At 39.9% G+C, this 19494-nt stretch overlaps 1 protein-coding gene across 1 annotated transcript in view; it reads right to left on the bottom strand.

Annotated features, from left to right (window-relative positions):
* The window catches only part of LOC127583871 (CST complex subunit CTC1-like), a 42300-nt gene extending 22820 nt beyond the window's left edge, over nt 1-19480 (bottom strand). Inside the window, exons 1-10 of the mRNA XM_052040265.1 lie at nt 19327-19480; nt 18367-18554; nt 16949-17213; nt 11636-11865; nt 9626-9767; nt 6468-6785; nt 5219-5347; nt 3910-4136; nt 2652-2826; nt 1154-1354 (exon numbers count right to left, since the gene is read on the bottom strand). Of these exons, the coding sequence (XP_051896225.1) occupies nt 1154-1354; nt 2652-2826; nt 3910-4136; nt 5219-5347; nt 6468-6785; nt 9626-9767; nt 11636-11865; nt 16949-17213; nt 18367-18554; nt 19327-19368 (1917 nt within the window). The 5' untranslated portion in view covers nt 19369-19480. The remainder of the gene's footprint in view (nt 1-1153; nt 1355-2651; nt 2827-3909; nt 4137-5218; nt 5348-6467; nt 6786-9625; nt 9768-11635; nt 11866-16948; nt 17214-18366; nt 18555-19326) is intronic.
* Nucleotides 19481-19494: the final 14 nt, after the last annotated feature.

Raw genomic sequence — 19494 nt, 5'->3', positions numbered from 1 at the left:
TCAATCACAGCAAGGTGAGATTGTGCTTTAAATGATAAGAAGCTAAAAGATGCCTGGATACATATGGTTCAGGGTGTACTAGTACGCGAAACATAGAAAGTTAACATTTAGGTAGCCTGAACAATTATGGAAACAAATGGGATGTTGGTCCTTATTGGAAGGGGTTTGGAAAACAAGACTTGCAAAGTCTTCTTGTAATGGTACAGGACTTTGGAGAGACAACAGCCCAAATAATGTGTAGTTTTGATCTTCATACCCAAGGACAAACCACACTTTTCATTAAAGGCAGAGGAGTTTAAGGTTGAGAGGACTATCCTTTGGAGATTGGGCCTACAATAGAGCTTAGGTTACCTCTGAAAGGTATAAGATTCTGAGGAATATTTGCAAAGTAAATGTTGAGAGTTGGTTCCTCTGATTGGAGGGTCTAGAACATCAGAGGAAGTGTCAGCCAGCTGGGTCTGGGACAAAAATATAGAAATTGCTGCCTCAAAATAGCTTTGAATGGCCTGTCGTGGACACTTAAGGTAATCAAGGAACACATAGATCTGCCAAGCATATCATTTGGAGTTAAAGGATCAGTCATCACCTCATGAAATGGCAAAGCAGATGGGAATGCTTCTATTAATATTCATTTAGCCTTATTTATTCATTTTTGATGATGTAGACATTACTGGCAAGGGCAGCATGTATTGCTTCTGCCTAATTGTTCTTGAGGAGACAGAGGTGAGCCACTTTCTTGAACTGTCGTAGTAGTACTGGTCAAGGTACTCTCTTAAGTAGAATGTACCAGGATTTAAACAGTGACCATGAAGAAGTACTGGTGTATTTCCCAGTCAAGATATTGTACGACTTGGAGAAGAACCTGTCAGGTCCCCATGTATTTGCTGCCTTCACCTTTCCTGATGGCAGAGATCATGGACTTAAGGGGCATTTTCCAAGCAGACAAGGCATGTAGCTGCAGGGCATTTTGTAGAGGACACACAATGTTGCCATGACGTGCCAGTGGTGAATGTTTAGGGCAGCTGATGAGATGCCAGTCAAGTATAGTGTTTAGCTTCTTGGGTAACGTCAACTTACAATGATTTAGCAAACTATTAATAAAAATCATTGGCATTAGGTTTAATTAATGTTGCTATCAATAAAAAAAATGTACCATCTGGGGTTGGAAATCTTCAGGTTTTAAGACTTCAAACGACCAAGCAAGCTTACTATTGAGCTGCGAAGCTACCAGATGTTTTTTCTCATTATCTGGCAACAAGGAGGACAAGTCAAGAAATTTCCAAGCTCGTTCTTCAGCGATGGATAACACTTCGGCCAAAGATGGTGTCTGGCACTGAATATTCAGATGCGAGATCTAAAGAAAAATGAAATTATCAAAGGTTGTTCATGCCACAAGTTAAGCAAAAACCACAAAAAGAAAGCTAAAATGTTAACAACGCTGACCAAGAGGATGAAGCATGCCATTCAGACATACAAGTTAGGGGCAGATCTAGACCACTTGGTGCCTTGATCCTGCTCTGCCATTCAATGAGATCAGGAAATCAGACAGAAAAATTTAAAGTGTCAGAGACATAGCAGATTATTCAGCATTTTTTTTTAAAAGACATTAGAAAAGTCTGGTAGGATCCTTTAATCAGAACTACATGGTAAGGAAGGGAAATCGCACATAGAACTTGCGAAAACAAGGCTCGATTATCTGCAGAAGAAAACCACCAAAGAGTTTAATAACCTGAACATGATAGTGCAATATACATAGGAAAGTGTCCCAAACTATTTCAGGAGGTGCAAAGCAGCAGGTTCACGGGAGTGGGTTTTAAGGACAGACTTGGAGGAGAGGGGAGGTGGAAAACCTTAGGATCAAAATTCCAGAAAAGGAGTCAAGACAAGTGAAGGTATAGCAGTCAGGGTCAGACAGGTGAAGGGAAGGCAAACAACAAAAAGGTAGCGAGAATGGTCAATGGTTGTAGAATACAGGAAGTTGATTAAATGAGGGCATGAGGACATTGAAGGGATGGAGGTAGAACCCTAGCAGGCAGGTTCAATTTTTCCTGGTGTATAAGTATCTCAATTTAAAATTATCATCCTTCTGTTTAAAATCCCAGCACCATAAAATTCAGCAAAAGACTAAACCTAGATGAAAACTGAAATAAGAAAACAATCAAAAATATCAAACAACTTTTATGAAAGCAGATTTAAATGGTAGACAGTATTCAAATTCTACGAGTTACTCTTGAATCTTACAATGGCAGCTGATGCAAGATCAATTCCTTCAATATTCAGCTGATGATCAGCAGAGGGTCTGTATCTAGGAAAATGTTCTGGAACTCTGGTTCACAACGCATGCCTATCTAAATAACAAAAACAGGTTTGGTCTCATTCTGATGGTCTCCAAACAGAACTTGTTTAACCAAGATACTTGGTGAAGAGTAACCAAAGGGGCAAGGTATTCAGAGCTTCCATGGAATCAACTCCCACATTAAATGAAGTTAGCAGAGGAAAAAGGAATGTAGGTAGGGTTGATAAGGCTGGGGTGTGGTTGATGGAAAAGAGGAAATGATCTGAAACACTGAAATCATTGTATAAAAGGTTAACTATCAATTAAGTATGTAATGCATTGTACAGCAAGCTGGCAAAACAGAACACAAAAATACCTCCTTAACAGGACAGTGATGCGACTCAGCCAGGATCTCCTGGTATATGTCCCTTGTTGGTTTAGGTAAATTCCACTTAGTATAGTTCAGAATTGAGCTAAAAAATGTTCCAATGATGCCAGCATCACTTCCACACTTTAGCATGTGTTTTTGTGAAGTAAAGCAAGGGCAAAACCTACAATATAGAACAAAGAAGATGACAGTGACCTTGTGTAAAATTGGTGGTTAGTTACAGATTTATTTTCATTTCTGCCTTTAAATAATTAATTCACTTTTTCTACAATATAATAGAAAACAGTGAAGCAAAGAAAAAAAAAATTGTCATATATTTGCAGAAAGCCTAAATGTTAGATGTAACAATGAAATTATCTGGTTTACACACACAAGTAATCCTTGTAGAAAACAAGGACTTCAAAATATTAGCAGAACACAGAAGGGAGGAGAGAAACATCATTCAGAAAGCTAAATAAAATCTATGTGATTAAAATCAACAACCATGCAACCACCTGAATTTATTCACGTCTAGTGGAGGAAGAAAGAATACATTCGGGTGTTAGATATGTACAAAGATATACATTCAAAATTGAAAATAAAAACAGAAAATGCTGGAAATACTCAGCATGACAGACAGCATCTGTGAAAGAGAAAAAGAGTGATCATTTCAGGTTGAAAACTCTTCCTCAGAACTGGAGAGAAAATTAGTATTAAGTTGCAGGGATGAATGGGTAGGAGAAAGGGAATCTTTCTGATAGGGCAAGGCTGGGGTTGCACTGGGGATATGCTATAAACAAGTTCATCTGATCAATCAAGGCAGTTAGGGAGGGAGAACATCGTCCTTTGTTCACAAAAACTCTGAAATGATGGCAGTAAGGAATGAGAACACTGACAAAAGAATGTAAAAGTTGTAAAATGCACAGCTGCAATATATGCCTAATCAGATACTCAAACCATCTTAGAGTTTGGAAAATGTTTAAAAAAACCTCAACTTCTAGTCCAAGCACTGTACTTCATTAATATATCCACTGCATTTTCCCTTGGTTGCATCTGAACAGACCAAATTCAGCAGTCCAAAGATAATGGGGGTTAAAAAAAAAATCAAGTTTCAAGGCAGAAAATTATAGGAAGTTAATTCAAGCATGGGAAACTTAGTAAGCTACAGTGAAAAGAGTCTAATTTGCACAATTTTTCTGTGTGCTTGCACACACAGATGGACCAGGCTTATTCGTTCAATTCAACAGTGGCTTGTTCCAAGTTTTACCTTTGTACAAGTGTGTCTATAACATGAACTAGCCACAAATAACTGGGCAGATCCAGATTATACTTGAACAGCAGGCTGATGTATATGTTGCAACTGGGAGAGAAGGGATGATATCCTGTACTTAGCCGAGAAAATCCTTTGATTTGCAAAGTGCTCCTCAGACAGCAGCAGAGCATGATTTGTGGGAGATGGTCAGCTATCTTCACATGCATGTGGGCATCAGAGACCTACAAAAAGAAATAACAAAAATAAACCAATCTGGATCTCAACATTTACAGTTTCAGATTTGATACAGACAATTAGTGAACAAAGACACTGCAGATTTGGACTTTTAAAGAAGATGTGTGTCAACTCTTTCAAGCATTGTTCACAGGATCAAGTTCGCTTTGGTGGGGGAGTTTCAGAAGGCCAAAACTGTACTCAATTAGTTACTTCACATTTGAAGTGAATATGGTACCAAAATTCCACAGCTGATTATACTTTACTGAAAACAAATGAAAACAAAAACAATGGATGCATGAAATATTATTAAATGTTACACACTGCCAATAATATAAAGAAATGATTAACTGCACAGATGTTATGTCTTAAATTTCCAATGCTTGACATGTAAAATGGGAGAAGTACATTACTAATCATTTTCAATGCAGCAACCTCCAAATTTTTCACTAGAAGTCATTTCTTCTCAGCAAATGGATATTGCAAACTCCTGGCTAGACCACAAGATGGAGCATTTTGCAATCCTCAGAGGAAAGCAAAATGCTTGCTTAATCAAGTCAGTGTCAAAGGTCTGTCAGCTGATCAACAAGCAATGTCAAGAGTATCCCTGGAGAAACATGAGCAAGTCTTTTTCAGGAAAAGATGATTCATTTCTAAGTTAACAGCTCTTCAAAGCAGTTTTGTAAAAACATATAGTTTCCCTTCCTTTCTCTTCCAGTATAAAATACTGTGGAGCTTAGTTTGAGCAAACAATAAATGACAACGGGCTGCAGAACCCCATGAAGTCTCGTTGAACATCAACAGATAAATCATCTTTCAGCAATTTACACGTTCAGGTATCACATTTACACGAGGCTATCTTATAGTTTCATTTATTCAAGAAATACACATGAACTAAAGGCTTTAGTTCAGTATTATCAGAAATAAAAGTACAATCATTCTTTGAACCAACTCGGACAATTAGCACAAACAATGAAGCTACGTTTGGTGCAGAATATCTTCAATAATCTTTCTGGATAAAACAGGATAGGAGTTCTTTATAAATCATACAAGGAAAATAAAGAGCTGAAGAAAAAAAAAACATCTTTACCTCCACTTGTGCTCCAGGACGTAAACCACGGCCATAATTCACTAACTGCTGGTAGGCCACACAAAGACCAACTTTGCCATCCAGTTCATAAAGACCTGCTCTAAAATTTAATACTTTACTTATCACACCCTGAAATTTAAAAAAAAATAATTAATTGTCTAATCAACGGTTTACAATCTTCCAAGTAATTCAGGGATTTGACAATCCAGTTAGCATCACCCAAAAGAGACACTTCACCAGTTTACAACAGTGAAAGCTCAAAATGTAATCACATCAAAGGATCAGGTAGGGCCAGACACTTTCTCAGAGGAAGGGATGGATCATTCTGGCGAGCAGCCACCCTCTGCCACCATGCAACTTTCATAACACCAAAGGAGCCATGGGAAGGCATTAGCCAACCACCTTCTGGGTTTGTTGCAGAAGAATAGAGTAATATATTATCTTAAAGCACATGTTCCATACTTGCAAGAAAAAACTCTCCTTCTTAAATATACTCCTCTCCATTTAAGTCCTTTTGTACCCTGTTGATTGAAGAATGTTTTATTGGACTCAATGTAAACATTAGGCATAAACAACTAAGTAACCTTCAGTAATATAGTACCAATCTGGACTTCTGTCCAGTAACTTAGCTGGACTGACAAGGTTCGAAATAGGATGGAAAATATGGATCTTGCTGCAGCACCTCTTGAATGAGGAAGGAAATCTGGTTGGATTCTCACTTTGGAGAGCTATCTAATCTCTGCTGTGAAGTGCTCATTTAAGAACACCAGACCAAAGCAGCAACTGTCCCACTGTGATGTTCCCTGTGGTTGAAGAGCCTGCCAAAACTCTAGCAAAGCTGACACGATAATTAATAACCATTTGTAGAAGATTTCTGATAGTACAAGCCACAATCAGAAGATGATAGAGAACAAGGGACAGAACAAAAAATCAGGCCAATTCTTTCGGAAAGCATTATCCTCACCAACCCAACTATATAAATGTGACTGAAGAACGTTGAGTGACATTGTAGAGGTATTGCTAAAATGTCATGCATTCAAGGTCTAATTTTACCACAAACTCTCAGAAAACAGTGCTGCAAACTGCAAGTGGAAACCCCAAATTTCATTTAAACTCAAAACAGATGCTCATTCTTCAAAGTCAGGTGACACTGTACAAGAGCTCATGAGGAGGGTAATTTCAAAATGAGCCAAAGACTTAACTTCTGACATCTGTATAATTTAACATTATCCCCACTCAGAATACTCACACGGTAAGAAATTATTTTAGATTCTTTGTTCTCAAAAACCTCTTCTATGGTGCTTTGAGTTGACCAGTCCATTGATGGTCTATTCTGCAAAGATTCTTTATTGGAAGGAGGTGGCACTGGATTTGTATCTGAAGCTTGCATAAATTCTGCCAGCGTTTGTTCTTTCACTAGTCCCTCATTATAAATATAGAAGTCAGAAGATGACGACACTACGAACACCTTATAATTGGTGCCCTGGAGACTGGAAACGAAGACCTTTGTTATAATGTATTGTTTTGAAACCTCAAGGCAATGGTGCCACATTAGCTTGGCAGGAACCTAAAAGGAGAGAAATTTGAAAACTCAAGTTGAAAACATCCATTTCTCATTCAGTTAAAATTTACAACACATGAAATAATTTCCCTTTTTTTCCACATCAAAGCCACAAGTAATTGATTTGACAAAAAGAACAAAGGTGCAATCATGAGAATATTATGTGTTATAAGGAAGTATGATTTGTACTATATGCTCCAATGCATCTAGTCATTTTAGTTTATTACTTGAAAAATAATGGCTGTAAAATTAGCAAATAATACCAGCACCAGGTGGTGTTATCAGACACCTAATCAATGTTAAAGAATAACACAAAAAAAAAGCAGGCTGCCCTTTATGTTATTTTACTCAGAGGTCATAAAGAACAGGTTTAACAGAATGAAAAATATCCATTTAATGCCAATGAAAGTAAAAGAATTCTCAAATGGAGCCTGTTAATCACTTAGCTTCATGGAGGACATTCTTGAACCACTGCAAGCTGATGAGTCACAAGTGAGCAATTATTTGCTGAGGTACGAAGATACACAAAATTTGGTCGTCTAAATTAAGTTTGGACTATTGTAGGCAACTTGTTGTACTCCATTTGTGGTAAAGCTTAAAATAATTTAGCTATTGTAGCTCATTCTGCTAAACTGATACAATTGGATTGCAAAAAATATTGAATACAATTCAACACCATGCATTTAAAGGGCTTTAACTAGTTTATTCAGAATGAAATATCATTAAGGATTTCATACAAGCACAGTAAGTTAATATCAGAATGATTCTTGCACTACGCTACATCCTTCATTAATATTATCCCCTGCAAGCTACAGATTGGTAACCAAATGGAATAGAAGAATCTGAAGTACATGTGCTCTTTTTTGCTTAGGACCAACACACTGATCCATGGACGTGTGCTAGTCTAAAAGGTCAGAACACACACACATCACAACAGATGCTTTCATCACTGGTAGGTATGCCCTTATTCATTTTAATAGGGTTATGTTTTACAATAGCATTGTAACTTCTGACTGTTTGCTGAGTGCACTCATGATATTACCATGTATTCCCCATACCTCATGATGCCTTTGACATCTAGAAAAGTTATCTATTTCCTTCTTAAATATATTCAGTAACTTGACATCTAAAATCCTCTGTGGAAGCCAACTCCACAGATTCATCATCCTCAATGAAGAAACTCCTCCTCACCTTGTACTGAATCTCTTGCCCTGTAAATTGAGACCTTGATCCCTCATTATAGACACCCAGATAGGGGGAATATCCTCCCTACATCCAGTCTGTTTAGCCATGTCAGAATTTTGTAATTTTCCAATCAGATTCCCCTCTCATTCTTCTAAATGCCAGTTGATTCTTTATCAGACAGACCTGCTATTTTTGGAATCAGTCTGGTGAACCCTCATTGCACTTCCCTCTGTGGCAAGTTTATCCTTTAGGTTAAGAAGACCAAGACGGCACACAATTCTCCAAAAGTGATTTCATCAAGGCTCTGTATAATTGTAGCAAGACATCCTTGCTCCTGCACTCAAATTCTCTTGCTATGAAGGGCAACAAATCACTTGCCTTCTTAACAGCTGGCCATCACTGCACAGTTGCCTTTAATGACTGCTGTACAAGGCGACCCAAAGCTTGGTGCACATCAACCATTCCCAGTTTAACACCACTTAAACAATACACTGTCTTTTTGTTTTCCCTCAAAAGTGGATAACTTCACATTTATTTTCATCTGCTGTTTTTTGTCCACTTGCTCAATCTGTCTGAGCCACCTTGAAGCCTCTCTGCATCCTGTGCAATTAACAATCCTACCCAGCATACTAATCCTATCCGATTGTTTCAGAAAACTTGAAAACATTTTGTCCCTCATCAAAACTATTAAAATATATTTTGAAGAGTTGCAGCCCGAGCACTGATCTCTGCGGTACCCTACTAGTTACCACCAGCCACCCCAAAAGAGATCCATTCCTTCCTACATTTTCCTCATCTGTCAAACCACTTTTAATCCAGGACATTACATTAACCCCAATACTATGCCCTTTAACTTTACACACTAACCTTTCAAAGACATTCTGAAAATCTAAATATGGCACATTCACTAGTTTTCCCTTAACTATCCTACATTTACATCCTCAAAAATAAACTCTAGGTGGCGTGGCAAACTTGATTTCCCTTCCAGATATCCATGTTTACTTTTCTGATTATGCTGATGTTTTTTAAGTGTCCTGTTATCACTTCTGTTATAATAGGCTCCAGCATTTTCCTCCACCACTGATGTTAGGCCAACTAGACTACAGTTTAACATTTTCTCTCCTTTTTTTGAATACAGATGTTACATTTACCAACATCCAATGGACAAGAACTATTCCATAATCTATAGAATTCTGGAAACTGACAATGAACGCATTAGGGATGTGTGCTTGGATGAGAAGCCAAGGCGGCAAAGTTACCATCCGCTGGATTATGACTGAACACCTCCAAGTCTGAATCCCTCCGCTACCTCTTTTAGTAATCCGACAGTATGTAAACAGAGACATCAACCCAAGGAAAACTGTTGACATTGCATTGATTTCAACATTAGAATGAATTTGCTAGTAAACCATGAAAGCAATGAGCCACAAACAACTCCAATAAACATCAAGAAATACAATGATTTGATGATAAAACTACAAAAGTGAGATCAGTTTGGGCATTCCTGGCATTTCTTCAAAGGCCAACTGTTCTGAAAACTTATGATTAAAGCAAATCACTGTACACATTTCTAATTATTTTAGATTATATAATATTTATTGGATGAAGGTCCAGTTAAAAACTCCATTTAAATTGCTTGTAGCATTTAAAAAAAAACACACCTGAATGACAACTGGAAGACAAGTATCAGTTGTAAATGAGCTGAGAAAGAAGAAGAAGAAGATTTTCCCTCGGATGCTCAAAACTGAGCTGAGGCGGCAAAGTTCTCCAGCTATGTTCAGCTTCACTCTTTGGCAAAGAAATCTTGGCAAAGACAAAGACAATGTAATCACTGTCACATCCTGTTTATAACAAAGGATTACAGCATAGCGAGGCGATCAACATCATTCCGGGCAAAACTGACTGTCTGACTTTGACTTTATTAGTGAAGGTACTGATTGCCACACACTATTTGTGCCTTAAATCTTAATAAAAATCAAAATAACTGCAGAAACCACAAATCCAGAATAAAAACAGAAAACGTCAGGCACTAACTGCATTATATTTAGTGTCTTTAGTATTGGGAAACTTACAAAGCAACTTCCAAAGCATATGACATATGACATGCTTGCCTTTATTAGCTGAAGCATTGAGTTCAAGAGTCAGGAAGTTATGTTGCAGCTTTATTAAATTCTGGGTAGGCAGCATCTGGCGTATTGTATTCAATTCTGGTTGCCCCATTCTAGGAAGGATGTGGAGGCTATGGAGATGGTTCAAAAGAGGTTTACCAGGATGCTTCCTGGATTAGAGGGCAGGTGCTATAAGGAGAGATTGGACAAACTAGGGTCATTTTCTCTGGAGTAGCAGAGGCTAAGGGGAAACCTTTAGAAGGTTATAAAATTATGAGAGGCACAGATAGAGTAGAAAGTCAGTACCTTTTCCCCAGGATCATAATGTCTAATACTAGAGGGCATGCACTTAAGGTGAGAGGAGGAAAGTTCAAAGGAGATGTGTAGGGCAAGTTTTATTTTAAACAGAGAGTGGTGGGTGCCTGGAATGTGCTGCCAGGAGTGGAGGTGGAAGCCAATACGATAGAGGCATTTAAGAAGCTCTGGGATAGGCACATGAATATCCAAAGAATGGAAGGATGTGGACTATGTGCAGGCATAAGCAGTTAAGTGTCGTTAGCTTAATTAGTTTGACACAACACCTTGGGTGCTTGATGGTTGGCAAGGACTCAGTGGATCCATGGACCTGTTTACATGCTGAATCTCTCTATAATGTACCAGAGATTTCTACCTCTACCACCCTTTCATGCAATGAGCTCCGTAACCACATTTTTGTTTAGTAACTTTTTATTTTGATCATACAGCAAGCCTGTTGACTTCCTAAACCACTTTCAAGTGTTTCATCTGCTTCAGAGCAGAATTAATGCATTGTCTCCTTTCTTTTTCATAATTTGCTTTCTTTCCTCACAAAGTTCAATCAGACTGTTTTTAAACACAAAACTTCATTTTGGGCAAAGGTGTTTTGCATTTCAAATAGAAAGTTGTAAGATAAGGAATCATAAATCTGTTAATAAATTCTCAAAAACAATATAGTGAATGAATTCACTTCCATTTCTCAGAAGTCTTCCAGAAATACAAATAAAATTAAACACTAATGACTTAGTTGCATGGATTAATTGTAAAATTCTGTTTTCTATTTTGAGCTTTTTAATTTTGCCAAGGCTGTGGGATTTGATTGATGAATTAGTAGTTATCTGGAAATCCACTGTCAGGTGAAGTTTACCATCATGCAGCTCTTAAATTTAGAGTTGAGGGGAGCTAGAATTAATATGCGTTTTCAAAACACTACTTAATGTCTAAAATGGGAAAATTGTGAGGTTTCTTTAAACTTACTTAGAAGGATTAAAGTCATGGATATTTACTTCACTCTTCTGTACAGAAAGGATCAATATGTAGTCTGAACTATTCCTGAGTTGTTCTGACTGCATCAGATTAAAGAGGAATGTCACAAACCATCAATTTTTTGTTTAAAGACACCATTTTGCAAACCACCACATGAAATGAACAATTGCATTGATAATCAGTTTTTGCAGTCAAGATACATGAAAGAAATAATTGCCACAAAAATCAGCGAAAAAAATAGTTTAAGTGAAAGCATAGCATCTTTCCTTATGCAGATCTTACTCTTTGTCCAGGAGATGTATAGCTACATCGGGCAGTAATACATTGAGGGCTCTTGGTTCCAAAAAGTTCCCAACTGACTGTTTTGGAAGCACAAGGTAAGGGGCTTCATTTATTTCAAGATAACCAGCTGATAGCCCTCTGGGTCTTGAACCTCCACCACTCAGAGGAATATAAGTCCAGCTCGGAAACAGTACCAAATGCTCCAACCATTGCAGATCCAGTTCAAGAATCTAATAAAAAAATTGCATCATGAAAAAAAATGGTAAATATAAATATTATTACAAGTTTCATATTAAATAAAACGTGTACAAACTCTAAAAGCTCAGTGGTAAGAAGTGACTGTTTCAGACCCTTATCTGCACATTCATAACAAACGTTGCTTCACAGAGGCTACTTAAATTGGAATTGGAAAGCTTCAGTTTCATAGATGGTGGCATAATCGATCTAGTAGAAGTCTTTACATACAACTCCATTCCCTGATAAAATTAAATATACAATTTGCTTGAATGCTTAACTTAGGGTTAGGAGATGGGCAAGAATTCTGTTGCTAGATTTTTGCCACCTAAAATCACATACAGAGCTAGCCTGTTTAAGCCAATCCTGAGGATTTGATTTTTTTTGTTATGTACTTGACCTAACCCCAACAGTATTTAATAGTTTCATGAAGTACTCTGGCAGTTTGCAAGCACTATGAGCCAGTTTATTTTGCAGAAAGTGATTGCTCTCATTCCTGGTACTTTTTTTTCAGGAAAATAAAACATGGCATTTCCATTCTTTTCCATCTCCTGAACTTCAATCATTCACACAATTTACACATTTGATTTTACTGGAAAGTGGACTTGTACTTAATTTACTTATCATGCCAGATCAATAACCAGCCCCCAATCTATAAATAAGAAGTTTTCCAATTTCTATGAAAATTCACAAACTTGAAGCTGCTACAGATTAAGTAAGAACACTTGACTTTCTCCAATTTTGGCCAAAGGGCATCCTATGGCCATCAACAGCCTATTGGCTTTGTATGGAGTAGAATCCAGAGTGTTTACCATATCACACGGATATAAAGCTCAAGTTGATTTTGCCATTTCATTTAAATATGTACATTCCTTATTAGTTTTACTGATCAGGTGTCTGATAGACTGCCAAGGAGTGCACTTGATTTAAGATTAAAAACTGCTGGAGGAACTCAGTAGGTCAGGCAGCATTTGTGGAGGGAAATGGACAGTCGACATTTCGGGACCTGGACTGAATGAAGGGTCTCGATCTGAAATGTTGACTGTCCACTTCCCTGTATAGATGCTACCTGACCCACTGAGTTGTTGCAGCCCTTTGTTTTTTTTTGCTCCAGATTCCAGCATCTGCATTCTCTTGTCTCCCCAGTGCATTTGATTTGCTGGTCATAGCTCGGACTTGGAAGTCTAGAAACATGCTGGAGGTCAGGTGAGCAGTAGTGATGAGCAATTGAAAAACACACACATGCAAAACACTGTTCAGCCTCACCTCACATTTTGTATTACTGTGGGTAGAACTGGGCTACCCATCTCAAGCATAGTAGGACCTGCCAATGTGTTGGGTTTAGCTTAGGTATGAAAAATATTAGGGGTGGCTTGCTCAGGCTGGCTCAGCATTTTATAGCTTGATGTCAAGTACTCGGCCATTTTGCTGACACTAAGCCCAGAATCAGAATCAGGTTTATTATAACTGATACGTGTCGTGAAATTTCTTGTTTTGCGGCAGTAGTACAGTGTAAGACATAAAAATTACTATGTTACATAAATAATAAATAGTGCAAAAGAGGAATAACAAGGTAGTGTTCATGGACTGTCCAGAAATCTGATGGTGAAGGGGAAGAAGCTGTTCCTGAAATGTCGAGTGTGGGTCTTCAGGCTCCTGTACCTCCTCCCCAATGATAGTAACGTGAAGAGGGCAGGTCCCGGATGGAGAGGGTCCTTAAGGATGGATGCTGCCTTCTTGAGGCGCTGCCTCTTGAAGATGTCCTCGATGGTAGGAAGAATTGTGCCCGTGATAGAGCTGGCTGAGTCTACAACCCTCTGCAGCCTCTTGCAATCCTGCGCATTGCAGCCTCCATAGGTGATGACGCAACCAGTCAGAATGCTCTCCACCGTACATCTGTAGAAATTTGCAAGTCTTTGGTGACGTACCAAATCTCCTCAAACTCCTAATGAAGTAGAGCCACTGATGTGCCTTCTTCGTGACTGCATCAATGTGTTAGGCCCAAGATAGATCCTCTGAGATGTCGACACCCACCACTCAACCAGCCGATCTATCTCACTCCCGTACGCCTCCTCATCGCCATCTGAGATTCTGCCAACAACAGTGGTGTCATTGGCGAATTTATAGATGGCGTTTGAGCTGTGCCTAGCCACAGTCATGAGTGTAGAGAGAGTAGAGCAGCGGGCTTAGCATGCACCCTGTGTTGACTGTCAGCGAGGAAGAGATGTTGCTACAGACCCACACTGACTGTGGTCTCCCAATAAGCAAGTTGAGGATCCAGTTGCAGAGGGAGGTACAGAGGCCCAGGTTTTGAAGCTTATTGATTAGTACTGAGGGGATGATGGTGCTGAACGCCAAGCTGCAATCAATAAACATCAGCCTGACGTACATCTTGCTGTTGTCTAGATGCTCCAAAGCCAAGTGGAGAGTCAGTGAGATTGTGTCCGCTGTAGACCTGTTGTGGTGGTAGGCAAATTGCAGTGGGTCCAGGTCCTTGCTCAGGCAGGAGTTAACTCTAGTCAGGACCAACCTCTCAAAGCACTCCATCACAGTAGATGTGAGTACTACCAGGTGATAGTCACTGAGGCAGCTCACCTTGCCCTTCTTGGGCACTGGTATGATTGATGCCCTTTTGAAGCAGGTGGGAACCTCTGACTGCAGCAGGGAGAGGTTGAGGATGTCAATGAACACTCCAGCTAGTTGGTTGGCACAGATTTTCAGTACCCTGCCAGATACACCACCGGGGCCTGACACCTTACAAGGGTTCACCCTCTTGAAGGATATTCGGACATTGGCCTCTGAGACAGAGATCACAGGGTGGCCAGAAGCTGTGGGGATTCGCACAGGTGTAGTGTTATTCTCCCTTTCAAAGCGTGCATAAAAGGCGTTGAGCTCATCAGGGAGTGAAGCATCGCTGCCACTTATGCTGTTAGGTTTCGCCTTATAGGAAGTAATGGCATGCAAACCCTGCCACAGCTGTCGTGCCTCCGATTGTGTCTCTAACTTCACATGGAATTGCCTTTTCGCTCTCATGATGGCCTTCTGTAGGTTGTACCTGGACTTCTCTTAGGGTTCTGGATCGCCGGTCTTGAACCCCACAGATCTAGCCCTCAGCAGACTGCGAATCTCCTGGTTCATCCAGGCTTCTGGTTTGGGAAAACTCAGTATGTTCTCAACGACACACACTCATCCACACAGGTCTTGATGAAGTCAGTGACGGCCATGACATATTCATTCAGATCCGAAGATGAATCGCTGAATATGATCCAGTCCACTGATTCAAAACAGTAAACGCTCTTTTGCCTCCCTTGACCAGACCTTCACGGTCCTCACCTCTGGTCTCTGCCTATGTGCCAAGAGTAGAAGTACAGCCAGGTGATCGGACTTGCCAAAGTGCGGGCGTGGGATGGCATGGTAACTGTTCTTGATAGTGGTATAACAGTGATTGAGTGCCTTGGCTCCTATGGTTCTGCAGGCGACATGTTGGTGGTAGTTTGTCAGAGACTTCTTCAAGCTGGCCTGGTTGAAGTCCCCACGATGGTCGGGAAGGCATCAGGATGCGCTATCTTGTGAATGCTGATCACGGTGCTCGGCTCCTCCAGTGCCAGCTTGACGTTTGCCGGGGTGGAATGTACACCGCTACCAGGATGACAGCAGAGAACTCCCTCGGCAGATAAAACGGATGACACTTGACCGCCACATGTTCCAGGTCAGGGAGCAGGACTGAGACAGAACTGCCACGTCTGTGCAGCACAATGAGATAATCATGAAGCAATCTCTGCCTTTACCTGATGCCACCGTCCGGTCCATGAGGTGAATGGTGAAGCCCTCGGGCTGGTGTCCAGAGCGCTGAGGGTGAGCCATGTCTCTGTGAAGCAGAGTACACAACAGTCCCTGATGTCCCTCTGGTACTGCAGTCTTGCTCTAAGGTCTTCAGTTTTATTTTCCAGAGACTGTACATTAGCCAGAGGATGGTGGGGGGGGGGGGGGGGGGGGGCCTTAGGTCCCTGCATTTCAGTTTTACCTGCAGCCCTCCCTGGCACCCATGTTTCCTGAGACAATGGAGATGTTCTCCGAGGTTCCAGCTACTACACTCACTCTCTGGGCAGTCTGGAGTCCGAGTCTGCCAGTTCTTAAGATCACTAGTTTTTTTTTTAAATGACTTGAAACCATGTCACTTACTGCAGTGTCTGTGGCTGCAGATTTCAGCTGTAGTGGTTGTAAACGGGAGTACTTTATAATTCCCTTGGGAGCTGCCCACAAAAAGTCAGTGTGTGCCAGTTTCTGTTGCAGAAAATAATTGCTCTCAGAGCCGATGCATCCATCCAGGCGTTGGGAAAAGATGCTGCTGGAAGGGACAAATAGATAGATCCATAGAAAGACAACCTAGGCTGAGGAGATAGAGAATTTGTGGAGAGCAAGCAAGTTTGACTGGAAGTGGAAAGTGAACAGAAACATGCTCATATGTTTTTCATGACAATGAAGTTTTAAGTGTGAACACATGCAGGATCCATGCAATGCTGGATTATATGGGCACCAGCCAAAAGCCAAGGATAACATGCTAGACAACAGCTTACTTGAATAAGCAGGTTGATATGTAGAAGATTTACAAATATTCAAGTTAAGGTTGGATTTTAAATTTTATACCCGAGAAGATCACCAGCTGCAAATATGTAAAACAATATGTCTAGTTTACTGCTCATTTGAACTCTGAACAACTTCGTCATACTCTTAAATGAATGTCAGTCTCTGACAAGAGAATTGCGCAACTGTCATCTTCTGACTCTGCTTATTTGAGGTCCAAATGATTGTCATAGACAGATTCCACCGCATCAAAAAGTACATTTCTTAAAGAAATGATATCTCATTTCTATGTAAGAATGGTTGCCAAAGAAACCAATGATACTTTCAATTTACCCATTAAGGATTTGTTCAATTTAACTAATTTCCCACTCTTGAAAACAAATAGTATTGTTACTTTCCACCATTCCCTAATCCCATAAACTTGATAAGACACCAAAAGTAATTGCTGCAAAACCAGTCTGCAGAACAATCTCAGCCAATTAAGTTTCTATTTACCTCACAAGGAATGAATCCATTCTTGCTCTGCAGGTACAAGTTTCCATCACTCCAGTGTCCTGTACCCTCTGAAGTACCTTGGGTAATACAGATCTTGTCTGTCAGGAAACCACACAGCAACAAGTTTGTTCTACTGAGTGCCTTGTGACCAACTAGAAAGCTTTCTTTGTCCAGAGTCCATTGCTCGAACTGACTGGTGCTCCACGTTAGATGACTACAACATGGGCTCTTCTGCTGTGATTGTAGCTCAGAGAGAGAGATAAACCTGCAACATAATCATCTTCAGTTATAGGGCAAGTAAATGGAGCCAATCTGCAATCAATTTAATAGCTGATATTCAACTTTTCAAAAGTAGTTAAATAATTGAAGCCTTGACCTTCACCTCCCTCTTCCTATTTTCGTGAGAGAGCCTCTCTCCACTTTAGTGACACCCATGTAGCTGATTTGAAGCCTACCTACACTGCTTCTATTGACAAGTTTCATGTCAACCAGAGGCAAATTAGCTCACTCTACACTCTCAGCACCCTTTCAGTTTTCCAGCATTCATGTATTTTCCCTGTCTCCTGTGTACAGTCAAGAAATTTGGAATCAAATTGTCCATTTTCTTGTTCCTGCTCCTAGATGAATAGCAATATTCAGCACTGAATGCGTTGGCAGATAAAGAAATCCAACATTGCTAACTGAAAACCAAAGATGAGAAATGTGTACGTTGAATAGCAGCGAATCCAAATATTATGAAAAAAATACTGCATTGAATTAGCCAGCACATGGCAGATACTTTGCAAAATAAAATAAATACAGGTGACAGAGAACACCAGTTCAAATATTTCATCCTTGCACATGGTCCCTTCATTACAGCATTTAATTAGTATTTCAATGGTTCATGTGTGTCCCTAGAAGATCATGCCTGATAATGGTGATAATAACATGTATTTACATAGGAATTTCAATGTGTAAAACATATTGTAGCTCTTTACAGGAGCATTTTCAAACAAAAGGAGACTCAGCTACGTAAGCAGATATCAGAATACTTGATTAAGACCAAGGGTTTCGGGGGTCTTCCATGTCACACTAACATATTTTGCTCAAGAGCTACACAGCATCTAGAAAAACTGCCTAAGTTGGAGCAAAATGCATAATAACTGGCACAGATGAATGAAAGCAAGCCCTAGGACTCAAATTCAAGCATCAGTTTAAACTGAATGCTCTGAAGCTTGGAAACTGCAAAATTCAGCAATTGAACTAGCACAGACATTGTGGGTCAAAGGGCCTGTTCCTGTGCTGTACTAATTCTATGTTTTATGAACTAAAGTTATATAAATGTACTAGGTAAAAACAAGAAAAATGAATAATGGCATTTAGAAACGCTGTATATATGAAACTACTCTGCCAAACATTTGATTTGTTGTGTGCAATACCTGTAGTTTAAAGGAAGAATAAGTCCATCTTCTCCTTGTTGGCAGCAGGGATTACTGGAATTGAGACAAACTCTGCACAGGCATTTCAAAAGACAGCTGCTCAGCTCCTTGCAAGTAATTTCAGAATACACTAGAGGAAGGAGATTCTCTTCCGTAAACCTGTACAAATTCTGGAGCCATTTAACATTCTGCAAGCCAATCCAAGAAAATAAGAGTCATTATCAAATTATGATAAACCACACCTCTAAAAGTGTAGCAATCCTGATGCACAGTATAACCCACAAACATAAACCTAATCAGGCATTTTTCAAACTTAACATTTTATTCCATCATTAATGCAGTCAAAAAGCAGCAAATATGAATTTACAATATACACAATATGCCAACACCTCTCACTGCCCCCATTGCATCTCCATGAAGGATTTGACATCAAATTTCTCATACAGCTCTTGAGATCAAAATGGTGGGAGTTATTCTGCAACTATCTATGCACTGTAAGTTTGGTAACGTGTAATAGAGATATATCAAGATAGCTCTACAATCACTTGTATACCAAGGAAGTTGTACTTGAGAATACGCTGAGAGCCGACGTGAACTGGATTAACTAGTCCTCCTGTGCCGAAAGGACGACTTGAGAAACGTTTATTGTCCAACGCTAAATGTTTTTTTTAGTCCTTTTCAGAGGGCGGTTAAGAATCTGTGGACTGGGGGGGTCGCACAGAAACCATGCAGGGTAAGGAGAGCAGATCCCATTCCCTGATGGACAGGTCAGTCCGGAAGTTGCAAGGTCGTGGAGGAAAAGTAACTACAGGCTTTTATTTCACAGAATTTAAATTCCCTCACTGCCACCTCAATAATACGAACTGAGGATCACTAGTGCGGTAACTAAGCCGTGACACTGACAATTGTGCATTGGTCTAACCCCAGCCCAGTCACTACAGGTAATGAAATGTGACTCACAACACTGCTCAGCTCCTCAAACTCTGCCAGAAACTCTTCCATACTACTTAATGCATCCTAAATGTGGTTGCACACACGTTAAATGTCCTTTTTAAGAGCAACAAATGCAACGTGCGGACCTCCAACGAGAGGAAGAGCCCTGGGGCGGACGAAATGCGCGCCACACAC

Source organism: Pristis pectinata, chromosome 28, assembly GCF_009764475.1.
Source record: "Pristis pectinata isolate sPriPec2 chromosome 28, sPriPec2.1.pri, whole genome shotgun sequence".
NCBI lineage: Eukaryota > Metazoa > Chordata > Chondrichthyes > Rhinopristiformes > Pristidae > Pristis > Pristis pectinata.
This window is presented reverse-complemented; position numbering and strand designations above follow the sequence as displayed.